Source organism: Corapipo altera, unplaced genomic scaffold, assembly GCF_003945725.1.
Source record: "Corapipo altera isolate COAL_440 unplaced genomic scaffold, ASM394572v1 67, whole genome shotgun sequence".
In the NCBI taxonomy this organism is placed as follows: Eukaryota; Metazoa; Chordata; class Aves; order Passeriformes; family Pipridae; genus Corapipo; species Corapipo altera.
Genome location: NW_020884906.1, coordinates 6,461,867 through 6,488,997, shown reverse-complemented (window position 1 = coordinate 6,488,997; position 27,131 = coordinate 6,461,867). Strand labels below are relative to the sequence as shown.

The 27,131-nt window shown below is 38.6% G+C and overlaps 1 protein-coding gene across 2 annotated transcripts in view; it reads right to left on the bottom strand.

The window, feature by feature from the left end:
* The window catches only part of KNTC1 (kinetochore associated 1), a 34,712-nt gene that overhangs the window by 7,538 nt on the left and 43 nt on the right, over window positions 1-27,131 (bottom strand). Inside the window, exons 1-52 of one of the 2 annotated variants that reach the window (XM_027652347.1) lie at window positions 27,109-27,131; window positions 26,483-26,620; window positions 26,260-26,383; window positions 25,741-25,856; window positions 25,351-25,423; window positions 24,674-24,751; window positions 24,147-24,181; window positions 23,825-23,935; window positions 22,838-22,931; window positions 22,443-22,495; window positions 22,064-22,176; window positions 21,495-21,549; window positions 20,250-20,348; window positions 19,666-19,709; window positions 19,488-19,553; window positions 19,313-19,388; window positions 18,784-18,909; window positions 18,602-18,691; window positions 17,987-18,052; window positions 17,428-17,489; window positions 16,973-17,084; window positions 16,105-16,248; window positions 15,824-15,880; window positions 15,631-15,732; window positions 15,283-15,399; window positions 14,683-14,826; window positions 14,314-14,412; window positions 13,770-13,873; window positions 13,552-13,657; window positions 13,046-13,180; window positions 12,499-12,618; window positions 11,636-11,705; window positions 11,497-11,564; window positions 10,649-10,941; window positions 9,862-10,034; window positions 9,580-9,674; window positions 8,613-8,754; window positions 7,950-8,006; window positions 7,267-7,430; window positions 6,780-6,884; window positions 5,975-6,103; window positions 5,184-5,300; window positions 4,694-4,803; window positions 4,268-4,478; window positions 3,529-3,618; window positions 3,079-3,250; window positions 2,628-2,686; window positions 2,264-2,480; window positions 1,609-1,682; window positions 641-851; window positions 428-537; window positions 10-50 (exon numbers count right to left, since the gene is read on the bottom strand). The exon at window positions 27,109-27,131 is cut by the window's right edge and continues 43 nt beyond it. In XM_027652347.1, coding sequence (XP_027508148.1) covers window positions 10-50; window positions 428-537; window positions 641-851; window positions 1,609-1,682; window positions 2,264-2,480; window positions 2,628-2,686; window positions 3,079-3,250; window positions 3,529-3,618; window positions 4,268-4,478; window positions 4,694-4,803; window positions 5,184-5,300; window positions 5,975-6,103; window positions 6,780-6,884; window positions 7,267-7,430; window positions 7,950-8,006; window positions 8,613-8,754; window positions 9,580-9,674; window positions 9,862-10,034; window positions 10,649-10,941; window positions 11,497-11,564; window positions 11,636-11,705; window positions 12,499-12,618; window positions 13,046-13,180; window positions 13,552-13,657; window positions 13,770-13,873; window positions 14,314-14,412; window positions 14,683-14,826; window positions 15,283-15,399; window positions 15,631-15,732; window positions 15,824-15,880; window positions 16,105-16,248; window positions 16,973-17,084; window positions 17,428-17,489; window positions 17,987-18,052; window positions 18,602-18,691; window positions 18,784-18,909; window positions 19,313-19,388; window positions 19,488-19,553; window positions 19,666-19,709; window positions 20,250-20,348; window positions 21,495-21,549; window positions 22,064-22,176; window positions 22,443-22,495; window positions 22,838-22,931; window positions 23,825-23,935; window positions 24,147-24,181; window positions 24,674-24,751; window positions 25,351-25,423; window positions 25,741-25,856; window positions 26,260-26,383; window positions 26,483-26,614 — 5,561 coding nt within the window. In that variant the 5' untranslated portion in view covers window positions 26,615-26,620; window positions 27,109-27,131. Of the gene's footprint in view, window positions 1-9; window positions 51-427; window positions 538-640; window positions 852-1,608; window positions 1,683-2,263; window positions 2,481-2,627; window positions 2,687-3,078; window positions 3,251-3,528; window positions 3,619-4,267; window positions 4,479-4,693; window positions 4,804-5,183; window positions 5,301-5,974; window positions 6,104-6,779; window positions 6,885-7,266; window positions 7,431-7,949; window positions 8,007-8,612; window positions 8,755-9,579; window positions 9,675-9,861; window positions 10,035-10,648; window positions 10,942-11,496; window positions 11,565-11,635; window positions 11,706-12,498; window positions 12,619-13,045; window positions 13,181-13,551; window positions 13,658-13,769; window positions 13,874-14,313; window positions 14,413-14,682; window positions 14,827-15,282; window positions 15,400-15,630; window positions 15,733-15,823; window positions 15,881-16,104; window positions 16,249-16,972; window positions 17,085-17,427; window positions 17,490-17,986; window positions 18,053-18,601; window positions 18,692-18,783; window positions 18,910-19,312; window positions 19,389-19,487; window positions 19,554-19,665; window positions 19,710-20,249; window positions 20,349-21,494; window positions 21,550-22,063; window positions 22,177-22,442; window positions 22,496-22,837; window positions 22,932-23,824; window positions 23,936-24,146; window positions 24,182-24,673; window positions 24,752-25,350; window positions 25,424-25,740; window positions 25,857-26,259; window positions 26,384-26,482; window positions 27,058-27,108 lie in introns of those variants that run through there. The other variant, XM_027652345.1, reaches the window with a different exon arrangement.

The following is a 27,131-nucleotide window of genomic DNA, read 5'->3' as shown; positions in this document are numbered from 1 at the left end:
CACACTCACCTTCGGATTTCTTCATCTTCTCCAAAGATTTCCTGAGTTTTCTGTAAAAAGAAGTGAAAGTTGTGAGTTTTCTCCGTTGTTTGGATAAACAGCTTGGTCATATCCCTGCTTAAACCTACAGTCTCTTTAATGGGGCTGGTGTATTTACAGCTGCTTTATTCCTTTAGGCTGAACACACAACCTTTTTGTAGCACCAAAAGTAAGATTTTAATCTCTGTACAGAGAGAAAGGAAAGCATTTCAAGTCTGTCTCAGCAGAGACATTACTGTGCAATGTTACAAAGGGATTGAAATCTTAAATAGCTTCATGGCTTCTAAAGGCAAATTCTGCCAAATAACCTTAGTTTTTAGGTCAAGTGAAAAAAAAAAAAAATCCATATTTTGTGTAAGTGGCCTGTAAATCTCCTGTGGTGACTTACTTCTGAGGGTGGTGTGCTTGGACACAGCCATTTTTCCAGCAGTTTGTCCCGAATTTTGTTCATATCCAGGTCATTAATCTCAGCTATCTCCTCAGCTGCCGTGTGGATATCTACAGGAGGAGGTAGAGATAATGGATTTCCAAACATGCATTTTTAAAGCCCTTTTTAAAGAGCTTCTTTTTGCTCCTTTGAAACTGGATTATGGATCCTCACCTGGATAATCTCTGCCAGTGGGATTTTGGATTCTCTGGTCTATGCTGTGGTGTTCATAGAGGGAAATGATCAGATAGGCTGGTTTTCCAACAGACTTCATCTGCTCCCTCGTGTTCAGGTTGTGTGTTATGAGAACATTTTCTGTTGCTGCTCGTTTGTACTGCATATGTAACTTCTTCTGCAGCACTTTTGCTTTTCCATGAGACTCATCCTTTAGCAAAACACCACAGTTTTACATAAAACAGCCTCTTTTACTCAAAAGCACAAGAAAAATCATCTGGGCTTTCTGCTCTGCTAGGAAAGGTATCTTGGAAGAAATAGCAAAGGTATGTTGTGAAAAAAACAACTAAAATAAGTGCCAGTGTGTAAAATTAGGATATTTTGAGGTAAAATGGAGAAGGAAAAAGATTAATATTGAAATCTTGGCCTCTGGAATTACAGTAGAATTTTGACACAATTCTGTTTGAACATGTGGCATAGTACAGAGAACTATTTAGCATTCATTGTGTCTCCATAGAAATTTGGATATTTGTAATCAGTGCTGAGGTTCTTTCCCTCCCAACCATGTGAAAATAAACCCGAGAATCAAGTCAAAGCAGCCTTTCTTTACATATAACACCACAGAGAGCTAAAGAATCTTGGAACTCAAAGTAAAAGTTAATCATGTTATTGATCCAACAGCTGGAACAGATTCCAACTCATTCTCCTGCAGCAAGAAAAATGCACAGAAACAGGGGAAAGAACAACTTATTCTTCCTTAAGACTGTCTATTTTTTTGTCCAACCTCCAAGGTTGTGAACAGGAGAATGTTCCAGAACAGAAAGGGTTCTCCTGGGGGGTCACTTCCACTAAAGTACTTCCCATATCAGGGTTGGTTATGGTACAGTTTACCCACCACTATCCCAAACACCAAAAATCAAAATACTACCATAACTGCTGAACTATACAGCAGTCCTGTTTCCCATTACCTCAGCTGTGGTGTTCTTCAGCCACTTGTCAGCCAAATAGAGACAGAATTTCAATGCCTGAATCTGGTCAGGACCTTTTTCAAAGAGAGAAAAAAAGAAGTAAATAAATTAAGTTTTCATGAATCCTTCCTACAGTACACATTAGATCCATTTTATTTCAAAGAATTCAAACTAGAAGCTGTTTAAAATGTTAGGGAAGCTCTTGTGCCTGAAGAGCAAAAAGATATCATATCTGTTTGGATTCAGATAATAGAGAAGCCAGCTTAAATTGGGCTGAAATATTTGCTTTTGGGGGAAAACTTGTCTGGAGATGGTATGAATGTGCAGAAACTTTAAGCAGGGCAACAAGGCCAGGTTGGACAGGGCTTGGAGCAACCTGGTCTAGTGGGAGGTGTCCCTGCCCATGGCAGGGGGTGGAATGAGGTGGTTTTTAAGGTCCCTTCCAACCCAAACCATTCTGAGATTCTATAAAAAGAGAGAAAAAAGGATTTAATAGTGATACTCTGATAGAAAACTGGATGTAGGAGACAAACAAATTTTTACTCTCAAAGTTTCTTGAGTTTCACTGGAGGATACTGGACACATGTTTAGTCACATGCTCTTGTCTCGAGCCTGTTCTTCTCCAGTTTCTCCCCCCATCCCGTTTGTGCCTCACCTGCTGGGAATTCCTGGACAATCTTGAGAGCGATGGCCACGGCCCACTCCGGGTTGACGATGGCCAGCAGGTAGGACTGGATGGTCTGCACAGTTTTGATTGTTTCCTTGTTCACAACTGAGGGACAGCCACTCCTCCTCATTTCAAGGATTTTTGGTTTCAGTTTTTTCTCAAAGACGTATCGAGCTGCAGACATGTGAAAGGTGTCCAGGGAAACCTGGGAAAACATGGAAGGGGATTAAGAGTTGTCAGAACTTCTCTAGTGAGGCCAAAATCGTGCAAAAGAAAGATGAAAGCTCTTTTTTTTTTTTTTTGGGTGGGGGGCAATAATTTTGAAATAAATTTTTTCCAGATGCTACTTTACCTTCATTAGTTTGGCAATCAGCAGGAGGGTTGGGAAGGATTCCTCACTGAGCTCTGGAGCTGAAAGGAGAAAGACAGTTGCTTGTGAAAGTGTCCCAGTCCACTTGCAGTTTTCTCTGTGAAATCAAGAACTTTTAGTTTATTGGTAGATGGGGACCTCCATTGGGAGAGAAGGAAAATGATCTTTGTTATGTAGGCTGGGAAGTGGGATATATGGATAACTTTGGTCTTTGGGAGGTCTCAGGAAAGAATTTGAGGACAAATTCTGCATTGTTTCTATCCCCTTAGCTCCTCTGGGTGGGGATTTGGGAGCACAAATGCTTTCAGAAGCACCCGAGATGAAAACTGCATTAACAATTACAGTTAATATTCAACATATACTGTAGAAATTTAAAGTAGTTAGATAGCAGAGAAAGGGAATTATATATAACCATAAAAATCACTGAACCTACATATGATGTTCCAGAAGCAGTGTGCAGTTCTGAAGAATATCAGGTGGAAGGGCAGCCTGGTGTGAGCAGCTGGAGACAAGGGATTCACCTGCTCTAAAACATATTGGTGTTCCAGGTCTACAGGGGGAGAAATTCTTTGATAAGATCCCAGATGTTTGAGGAGGCTCAAAGCCTAGGAATAAAAAAGATATAAGACAGTAAAAATAAACAAACTGCTAAGTCCCAGAGGCAATTTCCTGGGGCAGAGTTGGTAAACATGTGGGGATTTTTTTTATCCTTGCTATGAGCCACTGCTGAGATGACTTCCTTGAATTCTGTTTTCTGAGGGACAGCTGTGTACAGAGGATAATTCACTGAATTTCAACAGTGGTGAATAAATAAATAGCTAATAAATAGACAAAGCAGAACAGAGATGCCCTGGCAGGGTGACAGGAACACTCGTGGCCATACCTGGCTCAGCTGGATGCTGGTGTTCTTCTCATCAGCGTTTTGTATCACCCTCAGGACAATTTCAATGGTTTCATAGTCATAAGGATCCAGCTGTTCAAAATAATGGTCTGTTTGAAAAGGCCTGGCATGATTTGTCTTTATAAAAACATACAAGTGAGTAGATTTTCCCAGTTTTAATATCAACTGTTATAACATCAGTTCTGTTTCTTCAGTCAATATAAGCATCGTGGCCCAATTCTTTGAAACAAAAAGACTCCCACTTCATAGTCCTGAATCCTAAAAAAACTATCAGGATATTGCAAGAAGTGATGGGGGAAAAAAATCCAAAAAAGCCACAAAAAAATCCCAAAAATACAAAACCAAACCCCAACATATAATTTTTTTTACTCCTCACCTATTTTTAATATGGGACTGTGATACTTAGATCTTACTTTTTTGTTTGATTGTTTTCTGGTAGTTTTTTTTAAGGGAAGTGGGGGTGAAAGGCTCTACCTGCCTTTAATGAAAATTAGATGTGTTGCTGTAATATTTTTATAGAGAAGTAGAAAACTGCAACTTAACCTTTACCTGCTTTAGGAAAATTTGGGGAAAAAACATAACCTTTTCAAATTTCTGAGGAATTATTAATCTGTCATTCAGGTGACATGGGGCATTTGAAATGCAGATTCCAGGGACTCTTTTTGATTGTTTTGGTGTGGTTTTGGATTGCCTTTTTTGTTTGTTTGGTTGGATTTTTTACCTTGTACAATATTCCAGTGAGGTTTGTGACCAGGACTTTGGTGCTTTTGAGCAGAGGAGTTATTTCCAGGGCTCTGGCCAGCAGTGTGGAATGAGGTTGCTTCTCCCTGTGTTCTGCAGAGTCCCCTTCCTCCTGACTTGTGTTGGTGTTCTGGAGCAGGAGTGTTTCTATGCAAAGCTGCAGTGCAGAATCACTGTCCAGCAGGAAAGTACTAGAAAAAAACCCAGAATATTTTCTCTGTGAGCTTTGGTTTTTCCTTAGGAATACAGTAATGCAAGACCAGGATGTGTTCTGAATAATATTTTTTAAAAAAGAACAGTTTGCATATGGTATTAATTAAGATCTATTTAAACTGAAACAGATGTCAGTGGTCATGGTTATTATTACAGCAATAATTGAGTACAGTTAATTTGAGAGAATCAGTACCTGCAGTAGTTTAGGATGAGACCTGTGTCTACTTCTGGGTTTTGGACCAGCATCCTTATGAGTTCTTTCTTCCTTAGTGGTGGTTGTCTAAATACAGTCTCAAAAGAAATCTGTAGGTAAAGAAACAATTTCTCTTCTCAAAAAATCTTTTAGACAATATTGGGACTAATTCCTTATATAGTGGACCTTTTCTGTTTTCTTTAGTTTCAATCCAGACACTTTTAGAGCAGGAAAAAGCAGTGCATTTGCTGACTATGCCCTGGGCCAAATAACACTTAAAAACTCCAAAGCTCTTTTATAGCCCCCTCAATTATTGCATTTCAGTTTCTGAGGTTTATTTAAGCAGATTGAAAAATTAAAATCAATCCCAACTGTGCCTACATTTGAATGTGAAATCTGTGTAAACCCCACCATAAATCTCAGACTATACTGACATTATTAACTGATTAGTTAATAAACCCCTAAAATAAATAAATAAAATCAATCTTACACCAAATTTGCCAAGCTGGAGACCCCATTCTGCATCAACAGCCAATTCTTGGAATTTTTTCTTTTCTTCTGCCTCATCATATTGGTCAGCAAGTTGTGCTCCAACCAGAGCTACTGCCTGAAAGGAGTGAGAAGGGAAGTGAATACAAGTGCAATAAATAATCTGAAAATTGGGAATCCTAAGGTCTAAATCCTTAGAGGAATTTAAAACAATTCATAGATGATCACACAACTGTGTAAAATGAAAACAAATCTCACAGGAGGTGACAGGACTATTCCACCTCCTGAGCTGGAAGTTCAAAGCTACTTTAAAATTAACTTTCTCCAAAATATTTTCTGAGTGGTGTAGAAACTAATACAAGAGGTACTTTTTAGATATATTTTCTCAAAATTAACATCACTCTCCCTCCCCATTTTTTTATGCTTTACTTCCCATCTTCCTTTACATTTTAATATATTTATTTATTAATTCCATTCTTGACAACTGCTGTCAGAGAACAACTTATCCCAAATATGATGTAGATATAATATATGATGGGACCTGAAATAAATGCTTCCAAGCTTTGGAATGAGTCATGATGAAGTAAAACCCAATGCATGGGCTTAAAAATCATGTTGAGTATTGACAGCAACTACCTGTGCACAACCTGTGATACAGAGGAACTTGTTCCAACAGCTCTACCTTTAGTCATGGCAAACTCCTGCCCCACCACATCAGTGTTGGTGTCTTTTTAAAAGAAACTCCTCAACATTCTCTATTTACTGAAGGAATACAAGGATTTGGGAATTTACCAGAACTTTTCTGTAATTTTGCCAGGTATTGTTTATGACATCCCACAGCTTCTTGAATGTCTCCTCCTTGGGCAGGATTGTGCAATACCCCAGTGCCAGGTTCTGATCTATGACACGGCAGTTGAACACCTGTGGTTGAGGAAAAAAAACTTATAAACTTTAGGAGTTTATTTAAATAGGTCTCTTTCTTTAAAGTGTAACACAGAGTGTACTCTCTAATCCAGAGGTGTGTTGGGACTATAAATTAGAGGGGAAAAAAAAGAATAAAAATGTATTTCAGGTTTTAGAACTTAAAATCGAAATGTCCTGGAGCCAGTCTAAAAGTAAGTTCCCTCAGTCTAAACTGCCTTAGAACATGGTAGATTGCAGATTTTGCAGATAGCTTTTTTAAAAACTGACCCCAACTAGAAAAAGTCTACAAATCTAAAATTAACCCAGGATTTAAAATGAGATAAGAGTGTACCTACAGATCAAAAAGGCCATTATTATAATTTAGGACTCTACAGGATCCCCCAAAGTTGAGGTTCTCACTGTACAGAACCTTTGAAGCAGAGCAACTGGTGCAGGGTCAAAGAGCCCCAGTCCACAAGAGGCTCAAATCCACCCAACCAGGGAGTGGAGTCACCATCTCTGGAGGTGTTTAGAGGACATGGTGCTCAGGGATGTGGTTTAGTGTGGACTTGGCAGTTTTAGGTGAATGGCTGGACTCGATCCTAAGGGTCTTTTCCAACCAAAATGATTCCATGTGGCTGCCAGACAGAGCAGAGAAAGGGGCTCCCTCTTACCCCTTCCAGAGCACTCTTACCTTGTGTAGTAAGGTCAGGGCAGTGCTCCTGATGACTGAAGAACATTTCTCTTTCATAGCAAGGAGGAAGGTCTTGGTTTCAGCAAGTTTGCTGACACTGTATAGCTATCAGGAAAATACCCCACAATTAAAAACAAATTCTAAGTCTTCAACCTCTCTTGTCATTTACAGCATAACAGGTACTACAGTAATAATAGCTACTTTGGTAATTGTATTTGTTGATTTATTTAGGGTCTTGCAAAGATTTCTCTAGATAGAAGAAGGATTTCTGTTTCCAAGTGCTTTTGAATTGAGGAATGTTTCTTGAATATTCTACTCATAACTTTTCCCAAACTGGCTCAACATTGGATCAAGTGGTGGTAACACAAGGGTTGGGGTGAGGGCCTCTCCCACACCTCCCAAATCCTTATAGAACTGCTCTAACCTTGTTGACAGTTGGGATATTTCTAAGATTGACTCTCAGAATTCAGCATTGTCCTTGCCCTACCTTTTCACTCAGGGCCGGGTCCATGGTGTTGGAAATGCCGTGCTGGAGGCAGGACCCCAAGGCACAGACCATGAGCCTCAGGGCCAGCTCACACTGACTGCACTCCAGCAGGGTCTGCACTGCTGCACTCAGGGGAGCTCCAACTGCCAGCAAAAGGTTCTGGCCTGTCAAAAACAACCCCAGAAAATAATTAGTTTATTTATATTAACCACATTGTTCTTGGAATTCCTATCAGAGCAGTTCTTCTTTTTCCTTGTTTAATTTAGGACACAGGATCAGCCTTAGTTCCCTTTGAAACTTTCAGGGCTTTTGATTTAATACAGACTCTTATTTTAGTTCAAAACCCAGAAGTTTTTGACCAGAAGTCATCTTCTTGGGCAGGCTTTGATGATCCCAGCTCACAGTATTTCTGGACTGAAGTACAGCCTTTGACACACTCAAAATCCCATGGTGGAATGGCAGGAATTACCACCCAAACTGGTGTTTCCTGTGCTGAACCGAAATATGGCTTTAAATGAACATTTAGGCACCTATTAAAAAAACCCCTAAGAGCTAATCATGCTTGTGGAGGTTGAGTTTAAACCTCATGTTTTCCAGTGTCTGGTTTACACTGTCAGTGCCATCATGTCCCTGGAACAAAGGGATCTGTGAGGTCCCTTCCAACCCAAAGCATTCTGTGATACCTTCAACAAAGGCACGGTTTGCCAGGCTGGTGGACTCCAAGGGATACACCTTGTCCTCTGAAAGACAGACAAATAACATCAGCACTTTGCCAGGATCTCAGCAACACTGGGAAGTCTGGCAGGACATAAAAAATCCTACAGGGACAGTGCAGAAAATAAAGACACGTGAACTCTCAGAGCCATTTGCTGCTATTTTTGGCTGTGCCTGGTCAGAAGTGATTTTCTAGGGGGAATATCTCTTTCAGCACCTACAGGGTTGTGGATTTTGATTTATAATACTTGAAAGTTTTAAGAGTTATTGTGTCTACAGTGGTGTAAAATATAATTTTAGAATGAGCTGAAATTCCTCTTGATAAAATCCTGTTGTCATTAGTGGCTGCCAGAATATCTAGAGAAGATCATAGGAACAGTACAAGTTTATAGTGACACTTTTCCAGAACATTCTCCAAGACTTCAGGCATTTGTCACCCAGATTTTTCCTGAGCCAGAACAAAACCCAAAGTCACCTTTCCATTCTTCACCCCCCCAGTGGATATTTCTTCTGGGAGTTTGTCTAATTGAGATTTCTGAGGTGATAATTTCCACAGACCCCCTGAATTATTTACATTTCTAGATAAAAATCAGTGAGAAATATAGACTCAATGTTCAGGAAAGCAAGTTTACCACAAAGAGGCAGAACAGAAGAAATAAATTCATATGTAACTGGCATTGTTGTCTGTGCATCAAGGACTATCCCATCTTCATTAAAGAAGTCACCATAGGTCCACTCTTCATAAGGATCTTTATCTCCTCCAAAGGATGTTGTCTAAGTAAGAACATTGTCAAAAGTACACTCAACAAAAAGAAGAGTTAATAAGTTTACTAACAAACTCAGTGTTGCAAGAAATTCCAGTTTTGGAATACAGGAATAGAACACAACCTTCTATTTGAAAATGGATTTTACTCCCCTACTTTTGTTGAAAGGCCAGTAGCAATAAACACATTTCCTCCCTTGAGTGGCCCCATTTCTCTTTCATGTTGCAGTTATTTAGCTGATCAGCCAAAATGCTTTCTTAATTAATTTAATGGAGGCTTTCATAAACATTCTTGGCCAAATATTACAAGCAAACATTACAAGCAAACATTACAAGCAAAATGGATCATTTTTTTAGAAAAGCAACATTCTGTGCACAAACATTGCCCAGCTCTGCTCCACTCCAGCTGTAAGAGCCCATTCATTTCAAGTAGCCTAAAGCACTGCTTGACCTAAACAAAAAACAAAGATGCTGTTCAAGGACTTGATCATCTCAGTTTTACAAAACTCTTGGCAATGCCTTCACATAATGCATGTATTTAAAAATCAAGCCCTCCCTGCCACACTTTCAAGTCAGCTCTCTTGCAGCAGTTCTTCGATAAAATCACGAATATTTTCAGCAGGATTTATAAAGTGGAGAATGCTACTTGTGCTTGTCCCACAGCTGCACTGCTTTTAGGACTCAAATCATTCTTTAAGCTGAATACACTCATATTTGAGGAAATTTTTCTTTGTAGAGCTCTGTGTGGATTTGTTGTTGTTGTTTGCTTTCTGATTGAATATTGTTGGAGAAATGAGAGGGAAAATAACACCTAGAGTGGACAGTACAGAAAATACCTTTGCTGTAAATCCCTCATCTATTTGGCACTGTCTGTAGGTGTCCTTGGCAATCAAAGTGTATTGACAGAGTTCCAGACAATCCAACAGCAAATCTGTAAAAACATGAAGTTCATCAGCATGAACAGAAGGTTCATATGTCCTATTAGGAGGAAACAGTTTTGCAGCACTTCTTTTTACAGGTGCATATACAGAAAGTCACTCTGGTTTCAGGTTTATTTGTTGCTGTTTGGGAAGTTGGGACTCCCAACGTGAACACAAATAACAGACAACAGTAATTACCTGCACTACACACTGTGGCTGCCTGGCAGGCCAGCTCATGGATCACTGCTGGGAGATTCATGTCAGTGGGAAGGATCATTGGAACATCAGCTCCCAACATATGGCAAAGCCTCTGACCCACTGAAAACAGGAGCTTCCCTGTTTCTTCATTGCAGTGATTTTCATAGGACTCCCTAGTAAAAAAGAAAAGGATGTTAAAAAAACCCAGTAGTTCTTAGGGCTTTTACTTAAGGCCACATTGTGTTCTAATTCTTTAACTCCCTTTTAGCTCACTCACTGCTGTGACTGAAGTGAAAAGCACACTGGAGTTACCTTAGAGATACTGAAATACCTAAAACACATTAATAATAAAAATATATTTCACACTTTCATCTGATCTCTTTTGGGGGGAGGAGGTAGTAAGTTTAAATTATGTGATAACCTAAGCATGAGGCAGAGACCAGCTAAAAACCAGTCAGTGTGTAATAGTTTCCTTCTGTTAAGCCAACAATTGTCATAACAGTTATTTAATATTTGGGCTTACTCTATTAAAGGGGAGGGAATCTTTTTACTGAGTAATCATGTTATGGCAAAAGACAGTGGCAATTTTCAGAGATAATGGCTTAATTCCACACTCAATAGTGCATACAAAAAATAAGCATGTTGCTTAAACACTCCTTTTCAGAAAACAGAACTAAACCAGAAAACCCTTTTCTTTGCTCTACACATACTTAATTCTGCAAAGTATCAGAAATAGCTCAGAAAAGCCCATTAAAAGTGAGGATCTTGAAAACCTCTGCAGTTTTACCTGCATATTTTTACAGCAACTTCAACTTTTCCAGCACCCAGAGCTCTCAAGGCCAGTTTTTCTCCCAGTTCATGCTCTGGCACCTGCAGGAGCAAAGCCAGTCTGTACAACCTGGATTCTCTGGGAGGGTTCTTGGCTTTGCCATCTCCTGAGTTACAGTTCATTGGCTGCACTTGTCTAGTCTTTGCTGCAGATCTGGCACTTTCATAAGCATTTATGTGGTGCTCAAGAAGCTCAGACATCAGGGAAGGGTTGCTGAATTCTTCAGCTGAGAGAAAGATATCAAAATATTCCTGCAACGACAACAACAATGATATATTTGTATTCACATCAATCCAGAACATCACTTCCTTTAAAAATGTTGAGGTCTTCTTTTTTTAGGAAAATGTTTTTATTACCTGTTTCACTAGAGGAATATTTCAGTACAAAGTTGACTTTACTGGTTTCTATCAACTACTGATTTATGTAATAAATTAGAGGATTTTGCCAGGCAGTAGAGAAGCAAAATAAAAAAACCTGAAGGAAACCCCATGCTCAAAAGCTGTATTAACTAATATAAGTGTACCTCCCATACTAAGATCTTCACAGTACTCTATCATGAAATCTTTGCAGTGTTACCAATTAAGACTTTGGGAGAGTGTCTAAATTTTTGGTTTAAATAGACAACTGAGTTCTAATTGGGAACTTTCCCAGTAGAGTAGCCTTGGAATCTCTTTGAAGTCAATACTAAAACCAACCTTTGCATGTATGTTGTAAATACAGTTAATTTTGAATATAACCCACGTGGTAAGAACGATTTGGAACAACCACAGTAAATCAGAAGTGGTTTGAAGCTATCAATTACCTACCTGCAGGGTGGCAAGTCTTTCAAACATCTTTAGGTTTGCTTCATGTTCATGTTCCTTCACGGGATTGTCTGTTGGAGGAGAAAACCAATTTACTCTCTGATTCCGTTTCCAAACAACACATGAGGTGTTAAAGTTGTACCTTTTTGAGTGTTGAGCAGGAATTTTAGGACTTCCACGAGTGTCTTGGTCATAAACATTTGTGCTTTTTGCTGCAGGAAAGGAAGAGGTTAATGGGTTTGCGGGTTGTTTTTTTTTTTGGTCAAAATGTTTCTGGTAGCAGAGTAACCCTCAGGCTTCAACTCTGTTAAAACACTTTGTAATGCTCTCCAAACATCTCCAGCAACAATCATCAAGTCTAAGATACAACCAGTTGAAAAGCAAGGGAACAAAAAGCTATTGTAAATATGAATCCTGTATAGAAACAGTAAATACTTTCTAGGTGTAATTATGTATTTGCTCCACACAGTCTGTTAGCTCTCGCAGGGGTTTGGAAATATCCACCCTTCTCCCTTTCTTTTTCCTTCCCTGCCCAGAATAACTCCCCCAAACAACTGTTCACAAAAATTCCCTTCTGTGGTTGTGAGACAATCTGTAATGTCAGCTGGGAAGCTGCAACACACTTTGGTGCATGGCAGAGCCACACCTACAGTCTTTAAACAGGTGTTCTCCAAGGAACTAAAGAAAGCACTGGAAAATACGTAGGATTAGAGGTATAATAATAATAATGAGGCAGGATTTATAAACTATTGATTGAATTCAGATGGCCATGCTACTCCCCAGAGATGCCTTTAAAAATAACAAAAAATTATATATAGTGCAAAGGATTAAGTTAGAAGAGGCTTCAAGAGGTCCCCAGTCCAACCTCTTGCTCAAAGCAGCACCAGTCCATCCCTTTTTTGCTGGAAGACACAGTTTTTCCATTTGCATCCCCTACCTCTTTTTAAGCATCTGAGTAAGAATAGCACTTAGAATAACTTCTCTACTACATAAAAGATTCAGTACCTCTTCAGAATCATCTGGTTTGTTCTTTAATACCAGTTTTCCCCATATAGTCAATCTCTCTGCAACTTCCTCAGCTTCAGCAGGAGTCAGAGACTTTAACAAAGCCAGAGATTCTTCTCCCTGAAGGGAGAAAAACAAACAAACAAAATTAAACCAGAAATAATCCAAAGAGATGGGCATTTGCTTTTGGAAAAGCTCAGTTGTGTGGATGTCCTTGCTCTGATACCCAACTGGCCATTGTGCAACCCTTATAAGCAAAACCACTATGTGAAAATATGTAGAGACTTCAATTCCAAACTTGTCTTGTGTATTGTAGATCATAACTTTCATCCTTTTCTGCCACAAATGAAGGGTAAAACTCTGACAAAGGACTCCTTTTCAATGTTGAGTATAGGCAGCTAGGTGTAGAATAACTAGAATTTTAATTAAAAATATATATGTAAAGTGCTTTTAAGATCTGAGGAAGCAATACAACTCGCCCCTGTTTTGTAAATAGGTGTCACTGTCTCCAAATTCCAGAATCACCTGACATGAAGTACTTCCCTACCCTTTCTTTGTCAATCAGGTCTATCATCCTCAGAAAGTAGACTTCCCCAGTGGGCAGTGCATATGCTTCTACAATTTTCAAGGCATCCTCCAAAGAAGTAGTAGTATCTTGTTTAAGAATGTATCTCACAAGCATCTGTAAGAAGAAAACAGATCTGGACTTTAGTTTCTTGCTGTATAGGATAACAAAGGAATTGGTTTATCCACACTGCTTCACCATTGGAACTGTACAGCTCATCCCAAGCAAGTTACTTGGAAGCTTCAAACTTTCATCTGGAGAAAACTTGACTGAAGTGTAACTGGGACAATCCTGGGCTTGGGGAGAGAATTAACCTGGGAACTCTGAATATTCATCTGGCTCCTCAGGATGCCAAGGAACTTTTCCAGAAATACTCACATTTTCTCCTAATGAAGGGGAGATGTTAAGAAAATAACAAAGTAAAAAACCACCAGGTCATGTTCCCTGTGACCCTGGGAGAAATCAGGCCTGAAGTCTCAATTACTCACCATGATCATCTCGTTGTCCCTTAAAAGATTTGTATCCCTTATCCCGTAGGCTCTCAACAGCTTCTTCATCTCCATTAGTCTGTAACTGTCCTGCAGTAACTTCACCCTGTGGACAAATTAGACTCTTATTACTGTCTTTGCTCTGTGATTTAACCATCATACTACATCAGAGACACAGTATTTCCCCCCCATAAGTGTAGCCTGTGGATGTTTCTTACTTGCCATGATCCATTTCCAGGTGCTGTTTCACCAGCTGCTCCACTGCTGCACTCCATGGTACTGTAGCACTGCCCATGAGCTGCAGAACTGCATCAAATTTCAGCTGGAAAAGGAACAGAAACAGCTTCCTTTTCAAATCAAAGCAGTTTCAAATCTCCTGAAGGATTGTCCACGTGTGGCTGATTCCTTTAGGCAAGGGGTTTATTTCCTGGCCCCATCTCCACTCGTGTAAAGGACATTCAATATTGTAATATGAGGTGTCAGCTTAGGTTACAAAATGCTCAGGCATTTCCAACACTGTGGAGCTGCAGTTTCATACCTATTAAGCTCGGTGAGTTTTTCATGTGCTGACATCAAAACTACAATTTAATTCTCAAAGAACATCACATGGGAGATGACTAAAATAGAATAAAAAGACAGCACACTAGTTTCCCCTCACAGCACTCATGTAAAAATGTACCCAGATGCTCATGTAAAATTGATGTTTCAGTCTGAACTGATGTTTTGGAGTCACTTGATGCCTCTTTCATAAAATATACTTACATCTGTGTCAGAGATGCAGCCAATGACAGCAATGGCCTTTGCCTCCCATGCAGTTTCAAACACTGAGATGGACCGTGTCCGACAAGGTTCCAGCAAATCCTGGATGTATAGATAAAGATTATTAGGATTATCTTATAAACAAAAATGTAAAGTTTCCTGGACATTGAGGGATAGATTTGGCTAACTCCCCTTGTATCTTTTATTGCCTCATACTGAAATAGTTACTATCATCAAGGTCACTGACAGGACTAAGCTGATCTGAAAGCTGGTCCTTCAAAAATTCAGGTGTAAACAGAAATGGTCATGGGATTTGTTTTCTGCTTACTCATGCTGAAACAACTTCCTTCAAAAGGAAGAAAATCTGGATACCTTTATGTACTGTAGAATAAGTTCATCTTTCTGGAGATTATGTTCACACAGGTAGGGTTTGATGAACTTCTCCAAAATTGATGGGACAAGCTCTGGTGCCAAAATTTTATCAAACATGCGGAACACAATTGTAGTTGCATTTTCCTGAGCAGCAAACAGAAAAACACCATGTTAGAACATCACACACAGAACAGCTCTTCTAAATAATTCCACATCCAGAGGCCACTGAAACCCATTGAATGATATCAAGAGCAAACAACCCTCTTTAGCTCCAAGAAAACCTTTCTTTCACCAAGCCCCTTCTTGTTCACTTGGATCTAATCTCTCTGTTGCTGTTTACTCCACAATGTAATGAACTGCAGATCATGGAGTTTGAGCCACACCTTCTCAGAGTATCTTGTCACATTATATTTATACTCAGAGCTGAAAGAAAATTTGTACAAACATATCAAGTCTTAGCAGGTGATGAACACCAGTTTAACCAACCAGTCCATCAGGATTCCTCTTGTGTCCGATTTTAAATTGCACGCTCCAAGATTTTTCTCCTTCTCAGAACAACCCACTACTCAAAAGCACTTTTTGAAGTGTCTGCAGAATTACCTTTTCAAAATCAGAGAGTGCCAGCCTGCAGTTGTATTTTCTGTACAGATTGATCAATTCTTGTAAATCATTTACCAGCTTCTTTAACCTCTGGATCTCTTCACAGTCACCACATCTCTGAAACAGGGTTTAGAAGTAGTGAAATGTTAGAAGACTATTAGAAGGTGTCATAAGCATTTTGTTAATCTTTAAATACAAGAAAATTGGAAATTGGTTCCTTCCTTTCATGGAATTAAGTCAATCTTTACCTAAAACAATAGTGACCTGAGTATCATCCATTCCAGCTCTAGCACAGAGCATCTGTTCTGAAGTCTCTCAGCTAATTCTTATATTTGTTACATTTCTTACCAAAGCAGTCAAGTGGCCAAAAGTTGGCAGTCCCCCTTCACCTTGAGTTTTACTTGTAAAAAAAATCTCTGCCATTTGGAGTCCATTGTCTGGCCAATTTGCCTGTCCAAAATAATTGATATTAGCAAACTGTAGAAATACATATAGAAATATATAGAAATACAAGACATGCAAAGTTTCTGCAGTGACTCACCTTGTCAGTTAACTCAAGGTTTCGAGCACCTTGTTCCAGCCACTTTGCTAATATTTTCTGAAAAAAAGACAGATATAAATAGAGTGATGCTGCTTATCAAAGCAAAAATTGCCATTAGAAATGTCTTTTTTAAAAGAAATCATTCAAGATATGAACAGTAAGGAAAAGAATCCCTTTAAATGACAGATGATCAAGATCCTGACATTCAAAAATAAATCTGTAGATTTGACTCAGAAATTATCTGAGAAAATGGCATTTGGCATTAATTCAGTGAGTCTTACCTGTCCATTTGGCACAACTCTTCTTGAGAAGGGGATCACAATATTTTTAAGCCACAAGCACAGTTCATGCAAAGGAACAGTGGAAGGGATGGCACTAAGCAAGTCCTTCAGCATTTGCTCATCAAAGCTGTTTTCAAAATCTGCCTAAAATATTAGAACAATTACAGACAGATAGAGCAGATGTTTATCTGATACTTTATAAATTGTTTCACTAATAGGAAGAAACAGTAAATTTCACAAATACAAAGAGAAAATCTCAATAATCATTGACAAGAATTAAAAAAAGCAGCCCTGATAAGAACAACTAGAACTTGGTCTTCTTAAAAAAAGACCTAATAGAAGCAATTTCTTTGCGAATTACTGATACTTTAGGACTTGTTCTATAGTTCTGCCTTATTAAGAAAACAACAGACATGGACCTCAAAGTCCTGCATTTCAAATTATAACAGCAGCCCACAGCCACTGCTCTGAATGTGTCATTCAGAGTAAGGAGCCACTGTGATTATTTTTGAAGGATTTTAAGGCAGGCAGCAAATGTCCACTAAAAATTCTGAGAGCTGGGCTTGCAAGAGAGTAAATGGACAATTACAAGCACCACAGAATAAATCAAAGAATCGTCCTCCTTAAGACCTGCTAATATGTATTCTGACATCAGAAAGATCATTTTAGCCCTAAATCAATAAGTTCAGCCTCCCAAGGATGCAGGTGAACAGGTAATTGTTGTGGTAATAGATGAGACTCTGCCACAGACCTTTGCCCCTCTGAGGAGCTGTTTTGTCCCCATGTTGGTCTGGCTGTGAAATAAGGCTGGAGAATTGAAGAGATTTAACCCCCTCCATAAATTCCAGAGGTGTCTGTGCCATCTCACCTGGTGCCTGAGCCACAGGTACTGTGCACAAGAGAAATGTCCTTCTTCCAGCTGAGAAATGATGTTCTTGAACATGTCTTGGTTATTCAGGAACTCTGTCCAAGCAATTCCACTAGAAATGAGAGGGGGAAAGAAACTTGGTTATATGTCAATGTTAAATATGGGGAAGAACTTCAAACCTTTTCTCCCCAGTACTATGTGCTGTAGGAGACAACATCACTCTCCCCTATACACACTGAAGAAAAAAATCTATTCAAGTGCATGTGCAACAGATAATTTAGGTTTTCAACATACAGGATGACTCAACCTCTCTTCATTCTCCCTTCCCCACAGCACAGGATGGGAAACTTCAAGGAGAAAAGGAAGGGTTTAAAGTTGAATGAACTCAAATTTCATTTCAGTGGTACATATTTGACCATTAGGATGAAATTTGCTTTAAGCCTCAACAAACAAACCTGAATTTCTCTGGTCCAAAAGCTCCATAGAACGTTGTAAGCCTTGCCTGAGCTCTCAATACCTGAATGCAGACAAGAGATTTATTTAAGGTCAATTTGTGACTTACCAAAAAGTGCTATTACAGGGTTAGAACAACCATCACAAAGAGGAATAATGGAGGAAAAAGAAAGACTTTTCAAGAATTTCAGTTGATTCTTTATGTAAGTTTCTTAACAAAGCATTAATCAAACATTTCAGTTGTGTGACACTTTACACTGATTGTCTTTGAAGGCAGATGAGGCCTGTCCAGATTCCAACAGGACTAAGCCAGAAACAAAATTTAATACCTAACAGCAGTTTAAGGGAGGTTCTGCCTTCAATTTATGGAGCATCTGAAATGGAATCTTTCTATGACAGAAGGAATGGCTCATTTGTGAATATGTCATTACTGTGGTTCTCTTTCATGCTATAAAATATGATCTTGTTTAGACTTTTTAGAAGTTCAACAGTAAACAGTTTTTAAAACTCTACATTGTAATGGTTTCTATGATACTGCAGGTCCAGGAAGTTTGTCCTCACCTCAGTTATGGACACTGGAGCCCCATCAGATGATGGAGCAGTGGTTCTTTCATCTTTCTTCAAGATCTGAAACAAATACAGGAGATGGTTTGGCTGACAGCTCAGAACATGCCAGACAAAACCACCAATTTGAGAGACATGAGGGAAATCTTAGTACTTCTGCAAACTGAGGTCTTTATTTGACAGAGTTAGATTGGGGTCTAACCTGGTCCAATCAAATCTGATTGGATTTCTGCATGAATGGAGGACTAGACAGACAATGTGCATCTCTCTGGTTCTGTTTGATAAGGCAGGAAAGGCTAAAATATAAAGGTGGCCTATTTTAAGCTTTAGTTTGAAAATTAATATTTTAAAGGTACATAAAAGGACTGCTACTCAAAATTAGAACCTGCTTTCTTGTGCAAAAATAAAACTGTAAGCAATTTTTGGTCCTTGGGCAAAAACAAGAACAAGGTTGGAACAAGACTTGCTGCTCCTTCACGTTTGGTAACATAGAATATATAATGCATTTACTGTTTGACTGATTGTAGCTGGTCTGTTCCCCTCTCAAGTGGTACAGAAGGATGGAACAGGAATCAAGGATTATCAGCAATTTAAAAAAATAAAGCCCCTTACTCTGACTTTGGCGTAGTTCAACATTTCTTGAGTGCTTTCATACAGAGGCCATGGAGCATTTATGCAGTAATTCACAACAAACTGGCTGTCCTGTTTGCACGAGGAAACAACTGAAATGAATTCCAAGTTCCTTTAGAATTTGAATTACTTTGTAGAGAAAGAGGGTAGAAATAAAAACAAACCTGAATTTTTTGCAAATTTTCTTTGGCTTCTTTCACAAGATCCAGCCAGACTTCCTGACCATAACTCCCAACAGAAGCTGAAGCCATTTTCTCCAAAATAGTGTTTGCTTTCACCTGGTATACAAGCTGTTTGAAAAAATAAACAGTTTCAGTTTGATGCAATTAAGTTTAAGCAGACAGTCCTCAAATGACAAACTCTACACTTTTGTTCACTTTCCTTTCTTTGTTTTATTTTAAGCAACAGTTTCCTGGAAATGTGCCTTGTCCTGATCCAGCAACAGTTATTTTGATCAGAAGATGTACTTCTACACCACTTCTCCTTGCAAGGTTTGTTAGTTATTGTCAATACAAACATAGTTCACCTCATAGTCAGCTAATTTTGAATAAGTTTTCGAGTAGTTTTGTAAAGTAACAATCCAAGTATTTGTAATATTTTTAATATTTTCTGTTGGGCTATAGGGCAAGAAGCTTACTCATAAATTCAGTTGTACTAATTAATCTTAAATGGATTTCTTATTGAGGAACTTACCTCAACATCCAGTCCAAACTGAATAGCAAAGTTCTCTGCCTCGGTGAATTTTTGTTTGTGCAACAAACGACTCAGTCTGAGGGTGAAAAAGTGAAGTAAAACCACTCCATAGAAGTGCCAAAGCACAGATTTAAAAAAACAAGCTCATAAAATAGTGTTTCACAGAAAAAAGTACCTATTTTCTGGCAAGGCTTCAGTTAAACTCCTCATCACAACTACAGAAACTGGATCTTCAGAGGGCCTGGGGGTGAGAGGGAATTTGGTGAGCTTCCTTCCCCATAGGGCTGTTTCACAGTTAATAATTGCTATTTTTATATAATAATGATCTGGTAAGAAACAAAATATTATCTTACATCTGACGCTTTTTGTGAATTCCTTCCAAGAAGTAAATTGTATCCTGGAACATGCAGAAACAGAAATCCTTAGGTGGTAAAGGAAATCAGCCATGAGGAAGCCCAAGTGTAATGAATCAAGTGTGCCTTAATCTAGAAACAAACTCCTGGCTTCTCTCTCAGAAAATTTTTGTTGGGTTTTTTAAATGTCTTTTTAAGGAAGCTGTTTAAACAGTAAAAGAAGTAATTCTCTCATCTGAACTGAAATAAATTCCAAATAAATCCAGAGCATTTTTCTACGCTAAGAGAGCTTAAAATTTCACACAGTTTTTAGCTGAAAAAGCAGCAAGAACAAGTGACAGTACAGTTAAATATTGCAGCAGACCTGGGCCTAAATTTCAACTGTTCATTTTGCCATAGAATACTGTATTTCACCCCATCCTTTGGGGATATCACTTGAATTTTTCTTTGTATAGTTCTTGCACAATTTCTAGCACAAGTTGATTCTAATCTAACAAGAATAACATGGTACCTTCTTCAATATTTCTATGTATTAAGAGAATTATATTTCTTCAAAGAACAAAAAGAAAATCATCTAAACCTACCGTGCAAATCCCACTTTGAACAAGGGATGAAACAACAGATACTTCCAGAGAATACAGCAGTTGCATAGTGGGCAAGGCAAAAAATTTTAGGCTTCTCATCTATTAAAAAAAAAAAAGAGAAAACAAACAAAGAAGTCAGAATTACTTTTTTTTCTTACACTGGTGACAGAGGGAGGCTTGCAGAATCATTTCTGAATTCTGCTGGAGTTAGAGGGAAGACTATTTTTGTAAGTTTTTATGGAAGGCAGATCTCCAGTTTGAGAAAGTTTAATGAAGCTTCAGATGTTGCCTCTCTCTCTCTCTCTCTCTGGGCCCATTATGTATAATTAGACAGGTTTAATTTAATGTAAAAAAATGTATAATGTTCATCCTGACATTCTCTTTCAGTGCTGCACCTGGAGGGAGATGCTGAATGCAGCAGAGATGCAGCTCTGAAGAGATCTGTGAAGGTGTAGGTGAGAAGGAAGGGGCTGAAAGAGGAAGATCTGAAGAGGAGGTGTTTTTCTTTCTTTAGTTGTTTTCCCTCGAGATAACTTTGCAGCTGGGAATGCTAAGAATATAGTTTTAGTGGGGGAATTTTCACACTCTGTGTTTCCTTTGGGTTGTTTTCTGTCCGTTGAAAGAAATGCAATTCTCTCAAGGAAGATAACAGAATGTTGTTAAAGACTGAAAAGCACTTTCCCACAGGCTTGGGGGGAAGGGAGACAAGAGAGGGAGTTTAGAAGTGTAAAAACCCAGCCTGGCTTTGGTGTGTGAGACAAGGCTCAAGCTGCTGAGCTTTTTGCCCCTGTTAAGTTTGGACTTAGCAGAGTATTTGTGTCCCTGCAAGGATGGAAAAAAAAGTCTCTTCTTCCCACCTCAGCTGTGAGTTGTGGCTGCCCTGGTTAACCTGCCTCCATCAGCTCTCACGGTGTGTAAGACAACAGCAAACTTTGCTGCTCTCCCTTATCTACTCACCATTAAAAACCCCAAACAAATAAACCCCAAATAATCCATGAAAAAAATCCCAAAGAGCAGGACAGCTTGCCCTGGTCACATCCCAATAGCCCTCACTCTATATCCTAAAATATAGATGGTCACATTTCAGGTTGGACTTTAAGCTCCTGAGAATTCTCTGTGCTCCCAATATTTAGTCATTCACCTCCTCCCCCTTTTTGGGTTTCCTGGAAGCAATTGCATAACAACTGAGGAACAGAATAAAAGACAGATACACAGATTATAAAGTGAGAGCTAAAGAGATCATACCTGTCTGTTATCTGGTATTGTCATGACAATCAGTTTAAGGTTGGCAAGCCCTTCCCTACAGAAGGAGAAAGAGATAAAAGAAAGCAAAATATGCTGTATGAATCTCATGTTAAAAGAATGAAATATTTTGGCTTCTGACTTTTAGAAAATCGAGTGTTCCGTGGAAATTAGGCAATATGTAAATTTAAATATGCTGCAATGCACCCAAAAATAGGTGGTTTAGTGTGTACAGGTCATATATTTATCTTCTGATATTTTAAGCTTTTCACACAGATCTGATTCTTATTTTTTTAAACTGGTACAGAGCAATAGAAAGAGCCAAGAGTCTTGTCTTTTAATCTTACTTGGCAAGAAAATTGACAAGAAAAACTTGAAAGCACCAAGGTTTTCTTTTCTACGACACAGAGCTGAGGATACCTACACTCCAATTATTTGACTGCTGACTAGAAACATTTCAACAGAGGTTCCTAAAGATTCACTGCCAGAGAAAGCCAAGTGTTTGTGGCACATTTCTGTAACTCCAGATAACTTTTCCCTTTTCAGAATTGGTGCTGTAACACTTCACTTACCACACGACTTGAGAAGAATCTGATTCTGTAGTTAGAAGAAATTCTTCAATATGTATTGAAGGCCAATCCCAAATGAGAGTAAGAGAATAAACATCCCACACGCTTAAGATGTTCTAGATTAAAAAAAAAATCAGATATGATTTCAGATGTTCTTCATAGAAGACTTTTTTTATTTTTTGAGCAAAATATTAACATATTCCATAGCTTAAAGAATGAACAGGAGTAGAATAGAAAACCAAACAAACAGGAAGATCAAGATATTCTGTAAATATAATCATCTTTATTTTATAGAAACTCTATCTTAAAGCTATTATTTTAAAAATATGTTTAGAAGCTGATTCAAGAACATTGTAAAACAAAGACTAAACACTGCACATACCTCTGTATCTAAAACAAACAGCAGATTGTCAAGGACTTGAAGTTTTGCAGCACCTAAAAAGTAACAATAGTCACATAAATGTATTATTTTTCTTGGGAAACGTATTTGAAACAAAAACATATGCAAACATAAAACTAAGCACTGGAAGCCTATGGATGTTTAACCTCATGGAACTTCCCAGGACTGTGCAAAGTTTAGCTTAAAGAGAATTGTGACTGCCATGTCTGAGTTAAACTCTGCAGTTCTGAAGCACGTTCTTGGCTGTACCTTTACAAGAAGTGTTCTCTTTGGTAAATGTGTGTTTACTAAAAACAGTGAAACAACTGAAAATTGCTATTTTCTGCAATTCAATACGAATTCTACACTTGCCTGTCAAACTGAAAAACTCTTTTTACCTTTGATCAGACTTGAATCAGCAAAACTTTGAAGAGATACCAGGGCACTGGTAGTGTCCACCTCCCATTTGGAGAGCACGTGATCTCCTTTACCCTGTGGGTGAAGGCAAAGGAAAATGGGGTTCTACAGTAGATAACTGACACTGACAATTGCTCTTTAACTTGTAAAGCTGCAAAACTAACTTACACTTTATTCCTATATTGATGTTCAGAAAGAATATATTTATTTCTTTATTTTTAATTTAATCTTTTTCCTTTCAAGGTAAGGGTTGGACTCTGTGATCCTTGTGGGTCCCTCCCAACTCAGCATATTCTGTGACTCTGTGATTTTACTGCAGTGATTGTTACAGTCAACAGTTTATGGCTCTTTAAAAAAATATTTCAAAAATTCCACTTCCCATTCTTATAGAACATAAAGGCTGAATGAAATTACACTGGACCCACTGAGAAAAATCACATTGAATTCAACAGGCTTCAAAAAACAAACTTGTTTCTAGTCTAAAATAACATTTTGAAATATGTCTATATATTTTTTTATTAATTCTTCTACTTAATTTATGCTTAAAAGCTTTGCTAAATTGGACCTTATTATTGTAGCAAGCCTTTGTTGAATGGGAAGCTGATTGGAAGATTCTTTCCAACTCTGGCTTTGTCTTTGAGCTCAAGGATGAGGCTATAAATGGTCCAGCCAGTACAGACCAGGAAGCAGTGATTTACTGAGCTCGTGCAACCAGAGTGGGAATATTTTCCCCTCATCCATCATAACAAAGCAATTAGTGAAGTGACAAGTTATTTTCTTATGAGAAAAAAAAAAAGTACAGACAGGCTGCACAACTGGTAACCTTTGAATTGACAGTGAGGAAAATGAAAGGCAAAAGAATCAGTGCAAAAAGCTGATCATTTTTTAACCAGCTAAGGATAAGGTAGATCAAAAAATGCCATCACTGATCACATAACAAGCATTCCAAACACATCCTGAGTGCTCACCCCAATGATCAGATGGATCTTGTTCACTGTGTTGCTGATCACAAAGTCCTGACAGGCCAGGCCGTGATGCTCCTCCGTGGAAATGAAAGTTGACTTTATCTGTCCTTGTAACTTGTGGGGCGGGAGAGGAAGGGAACCCAAACAAATGGGGAAGAAAAGAAGTTGTTTATACAATCAGTGGATAAAACCTTGAACTGCTCATTTCTCCACGTGTCAATCACAACTACGAGCTGGAATAATAAACTGGTAAATAGTCAGTGAAATGTGCCAAGTTTTGTCACAAACTCTGCATTTATGTTACCAGTTTGCAGGTATGTCTTACTTTCTTTGCTGTAGTCATGTCCATCTTCTCAATTGCTGGACAATAGGAAAGTAAAAAAATAAAATCAATGTTAAATAAATCCTTTCAAAATTTAAAAAAGCCACTAAACATCATATGGGACAGTTTAGTCCTAACCTGACTATGCTGAAAAACACTTCACCTGGGACCTTTGGCAGTGTCTGTTTCTATTGATCACAGTATTGAGTGACAGAGAATTAACTAATAACTATATTTATATAGCATGAACAGTTTAAATTATTCCAAATATTTGTAAGTACAGCTAAGATTATGGCTTAAAATCCTGTTCTCTAAAGCAGTGACTGAGATAAAAGAATTACTGGCAAAATACTAAAATAATTTTATTATAGGCTTAGTTGTGTACCAGTTTCCCTTTAAAAAACAAAATAAGATTACACAGAAAATCCCAACTCAGTCATTTATTCCCATTAGAAATGGTGTGGAAAAGCTTTTATAACACAGCTCTCCCTGTCCCAATGAAATCCCAGTTGGTTTGCAGCTCATCCTACCTTCCTGTGTTTTAGCAAGTGGGAGACACATAATGCAGAAACATCCATTGCTTGTGAGAATGAACATGTGATAAACACCTAAAAAAATCCAACACAAATATTTCATACTTAAAATATTCAAGAGTAAGTAAAGAGACTACTTGCTTATAAATAGGACAGTGAACTAACTGACCAAAAAAAAAATCATCTTACCAGTAGATCAGATCGTTTTAAACAAAAATTTTGTCATCTTCAACAAAGAGCAGAATAAGTTTTGTTTGAAATGATGATTTTTGTATGCAGCCATCAGAGTGCAAATTCTGTTTTCATGGCAAAACCACATTTAAATACATTGTATTGTGACAGAACAAGGCTGGCAGCTTATGGAAGAGAATAGTAAAATCTGAAGTCTGATAGAAGGAGAGAGAAGGAATTCTTTCTTTTTGAGCACTTTCATGTTTAGCACAGCCTCAAAACAGAGATAATGAGTTCTGAATCTTTGTTTCCTATGACATTTGTGAAATAATTAATGACAAAGAACCTGATACAGCTTTGCTTTGCATTGCACTTATTAAATGTACTTTTCTTCATGCTTTCCTGTATTATTTATTTTGCAGTCTCTTTCCCTGAGAGATAATAAAGGAGAACAAAATCACAAGAATTCAGACAAGGGGGAAAAACAATCACACAATTCTTACCTGCATCTGCATTATCTTTTACAATAAAGAGGTTTAAGTAAGCCTTTTCTCTTGAAGAATTTTCAACCAAAATCTAGAATAGAAAGAGTATAAAGACTACTACTCTGTATTTTATTTTAAAAAAACGAAAATATTGATCATCAGCTCAAAATTTAAACATTTTTTCTTTCATGAAGCACTGGTTCTTGTTTATACGTGCAATTCCTAAATATATTTTCCTTATTCATTACTCATGGGAAGAAAAGTGCCCCTTTTAGTGTTTGATCAGAATGTGTGTTCAAAACACAGGAATGTTTATACTTTGACATTTGGAAGAAAGATAAAAAAAAAACTCAAGACAGTCTGAGAACAAAAGGTTTTCAGCAAAACCAAACACAAAAGTTACTGTACCTTAGTTAGCAAGGTTTGTTTGGATGGAATGTGAATAAGATGGAAATTGCCACTTCTCTCACCAACCACAAGAAATTGTTTTTCTTGACACATGCCAACTACATCCACGTTAGTATCTGAAAAGTTCCATGGCAAAATGTCAGATATTAAGATTTGGGTTTTATGAACAGACATTCACGTTTGAAACACAGGAATTGGACAATACAGTGTCCCAGATTTCTTTAATACAAACTATTTTGATTAAAGAAAGTACAGAAAAGGGAAACAGGGAGTGGGTTTGGTATCCATTATTCCCATTTCAATGAAAAGTTAGGAAGCATTCTAATTAACTTGTACAGAAATACTTAGTTCAATGTGTTGAGAAGCAGAATTTTATTATTACTTAGGTACTTATTACAACAGTTCCTTTTACAGGCTAGTTAGACATGTAAGACACTCGCTATGTTTTCCTATAAAAACAAATCTGTGCTTTAAAAGCCAGTTTTCATTTCCAGCGGAATTCCAGAGGAATGAACTTACCAAACTGAACGTGGAGCAGAAGAGACAGCCTGGTGCTGTCCAGCAGTGCCACTGATCTGTCAACAACAACCACGATGCTGCCATCCCTTGAGCTGCACCCTTGGAGCTGTGGGTTAACAGAGACCTGGGAAGAGAAAGGTTGTTACAGTAACACTAGAAAATATGACTAAGAAGTTCTGGTGATCATTAGGCAAAATAAAAGCACAGTTCTAGTGGGTTGTACCTTTTCTGAAGATGTGATTTGCAGCAGTGTATCCACCTGGTATAATGCAGTGCCACATTCCTGTCCCAAACCCACAGGGAGCTGCACACTCCCTGTGTCATCACTGACCAGGATCTCGATGTCATTCCACATCTCGCCCTGGGATAAACATTTAGGGAACGTGTTGCAGAGCAGACAGCCTTAGAGAGTTACACGACCACAGACAAATCAGTGATTTCATTATCGTGACACTGTGCCGAGGGGAAGGACTGTACAAGCCTCATCACTGTGAACTGCGTGTGTTTAGAACAGACAGTAAACAGTGTGGATCCCAGCCCGGCTGGAGGCAGCTTGGTGAGAACAGGTTTCGGGAACAAAATTCAGGGCCAGAGCCCTCCCCGCCAGGCTGTGGAGACCCCCACGTACAGGGACCCCCATCCCCTTATCGGTGGAAAACCTCCGCGCTCAGGGACCCTCATCCTCTGCTCCCAGGGACCCCCTATCCTCAGAGCCCCCGATCCCCTGCTCTTAGGGACCCCCTGCCCTCAGGGATCCCCCATCCTATGACTACAGGGACCTCGTGCCCACAGGGACCCCCATCCCCTCATCGGTGACACCCCGCGCCATCAGGGACCCCGTTCCCTCACCGGTGACCCCCCGTGCCCTCACC